Here is a 2,707-nt window from a genome sequence, read left to right as displayed (position 1 = left end):
GAAAAAAGAGTGATCTTCTGATGCTGACGCTACGCACACCTGCAAGGTCATGCGTCACGCACCACGAAACCTGCCGATCGCTGCTTCAACCGAGAGACGACAACCACAAAGTACCTGCTGCTCGAAGCTGCGGTGTTGCATCGCTTAGGACAGGCGTAGGCTCTGGCTCTCTTTGCTCTGCCTGACGGAGCAGCGCTTGCGCGCTTCGACCATCAATCGAAAATCGGATTCCCATCGCACTATTTCCAACAAAAGTAATATCCGGATGTGACGCGCGTGCGTCCTCGGCATGCCACGCTCGCATCAAGGACTGTGAGGCTCGTGCGTAGCGACGCCTCTGTGCTCCGCTGCGCAGATGGGTCCAAACATGTGTTTTGGACGCGCCAACGTGCGGCTCCGAGGCGCTGTTTCGACTACAAAAAACGACTGTATGCAATATCATTCGGTGTAAAGGTTAGGGCGTCGGTCATGTGTTGTCGGACGCCCTCGTCAACGCCGTTGGCATGGCGAGCGTCGAGCGTTGGTGTTGGTGACGCACCGACAACCGCCGCGTTCGTCAGCTGGAGCGCCGGATGCGTGAGGTGGGACGTGGCAGCGCACACCGCAGGAGAAGTGCCACGGTTGTACTGCAGCCGAACGCCGCCGTTCTCGCCCCAGTTGGCGCCCCACGCGCTGCACACCTTGATAAAGTCGACGGGCAACAGCTTTCCGCTGATGGACTCGGCTCCATAGCCAACAACGAGCATGGCTTGATCTGCCGTGTCCTCGCTCGAGCAAAGGGAGAGGATGCCGCCCGCGTACAGTCGCCACGGTGCGGCGGTCGTCGAGCAAGTCGCCACGACCGGTTGCGTATGGAGCTGCTTGATACTAAGTCGATGCTCATCTCCCGGCGCCTCCAGCATGCCACCGACTTGCAACTCGAGAGAACCGGCGCATTTGGTGTTGTCGCTGCATTCCAGAGCAGGGCCAGTGCTTCCCGACGTGTACGGGATGGCCGACCGCGAGCACAGGGCGCTGGTCTTGGACACGAGCCAGTTGATGGCGTCGAGGGCGAGCCCCACTCGTGTGCAGCCATCGGCGCCGCCTTGATACGTGCAGCTTAGCGCTTGTAGCACCGATAGGTCGATGACCTGGCCGGTCGCGAGACAGGGCGCCGCCGCCGCAACCACCATGGTAACACTAAATACACTAGTTTATTATATTTTCAAAAATACACATTTAGGGTGCCACATGACCGCGTTGACACCCCGTCCACGTGGCGTGCGTCGATCAAGATAGGATGGTCGGATGGCTTCAATCAAAGGATGAGCGTCGGGAACGACAGCCGCGTCGAGACGTTGCACGTGCCAAAGGTGCTGTCGAGATTGCGCTGGAGCCGAATGTCGCCGGCTTCGCCCCACGCGGTGCCCCAGACATTGCGCACCTTGAAGAAGCCGAGCGGCGCGGTGCCAAAGCCAAAGTCCTCGGCGCCGTAGCCGATGACGAGCGCGGCTTGGTTAACATACGTTGTCGGTGGGCACCACGAGAGGATACCGCGAACGTACAGTCGCCACTGGTCGCTCGTGGCCGCTACGTACGCCATGACGGGTTGCTTTCGAAGCGAATCGACGAGGAAAGCCTCGCCTTGACCTTCGACGACGGCGCCGACTTGGAGCGAGATGGACCCGGCGCACTTGGAGCTGTCGCTGCAGATCGGCGCCAATCCGGTCTTGCCCGAGACGTAGGGGATCGCCCACTCGGAGCACAACGAGTTGGTTCGCGACACGAGCCACTTCATGCCCGGGTAGTCCGTCCCATAATAGCAGCCGTCGGGCCCGTCAGGCGACGTGCAGCTCAGCACTTGTTGCACTGAGAGGTTGATCGCGTCGCCGGTCGCAAGACAGTGCGCGGACGACACGGCCGCCGCCGCTGCGATCGCCCAATCGCTTCGACATTGGCCCGTGTGCCTCACCGGCGGCACACAGACCGATTGCTTGGTCCAGTCGACCGTGGAGACGACGGCGCCGCCGAGTGCGCTGCGAGTCGAACGGTTGGTATGTAGCGACGAAGCAGGTGACTTGGCTGGCATCGACGCTGAACCCGACACGAACCGCGCAAACTCACTGTCCGTGAGCAGCGCAAACTTGGTCAAGTGGCTAAAAGTGGCGTGCGGGTTGGCCGCTTGCAAAGTGGGAAGCTTGTCCTTGGTCGCCTTCAAGCGCCGAAGAAGATCGTTTGTCGTCAAGGTACCTCGCACCATCTTCATGGCTGCGCGCACGTGGTCGTCATGACCAAACTTCTGTTGCCAGAGCGTCAAGTCGCGGTTGAGTTCACGGCGCTCGTCGGCCGAGATGGTCAGCGCAACGACAGCCGTCATCATTGAGAGAAGAAGGGAGCCGATAGCTACCATCAAGAGGAGTACCGAGAGGAAGCGCATCGCACACAGCAGCTGTACGAGTAGAGGAAGAGTGAGCTTCCGTTGCAGAAGGTGCGAGGTGCTCAAGGGCAGTGCATCATGCGCTCAGAAACAAGCCGTTCGAGGCTTCCACCTCAAGATCTCAGTTCGACAGCCAAAGCGGCTATTCGTTGAAGTACCTTGATGTTGGATGGATTCGGTGCAAGTCGTGGCGCTCGTAAAGTCTGCGTTCGTACCTTTCTATCGTTAGCCATGTGTCGTCCGAGATGTCAATCGCACGTCCAGGGTGATCAAGAGAAGAAGCGGTAGCAA

At 59.7% G+C, this 2,707-nt stretch overlaps 2 protein-coding genes across 2 annotated transcripts; both read right to left on the bottom strand.

The window, feature by feature from the left end:
- Nucleotides 1-413: 413 nt before the first annotated feature.
- Nucleotides 414-1,172, bottom strand: SDRG_12744 (hypothetical protein; the record flags this gene model as incomplete). The annotated part of the gene is made up of 1 exon (XM_008618826.1): nt 414-1,172. One exon carries the CDS (start codon nt 1,170-1,172, stop codon nt 414-416), a length of 759 nt encoding a protein of 252 aa, XP_008617048.1.
- A 125-nt stretch (nt 1,173-1,297) lies between these two features.
- SDRG_12743 (hypothetical protein) lies at nt 1,298-2,356 on the bottom strand (the record flags this gene model as incomplete). Its single annotated transcript, XM_008618825.1, has 1 exon — nt 1,298-2,356. The coding sequence occupies one exon, from the start codon at nt 2,354-2,356 to the stop codon at nt 1,298-1,300; it is 1,059 nt and encodes a 352-aa protein (XP_008617047.1).
- Between the last annotated feature and the right edge of the window lie 351 nt (nt 2,357-2,707).

This window comes from Saprolegnia diclina (assembly GCF_000281045.1).
Source record: "Saprolegnia diclina VS20 unplaced genomic scaffold supercont1.52, whole genome shotgun sequence".
Taxonomy (NCBI): Eukaryota; Oomycota; class Saprolegniomycetes; order Saprolegniales; family Saprolegniaceae; genus Saprolegnia; species Saprolegnia diclina.
This window is presented reverse-complemented; position numbering and strand designations above follow the sequence as displayed.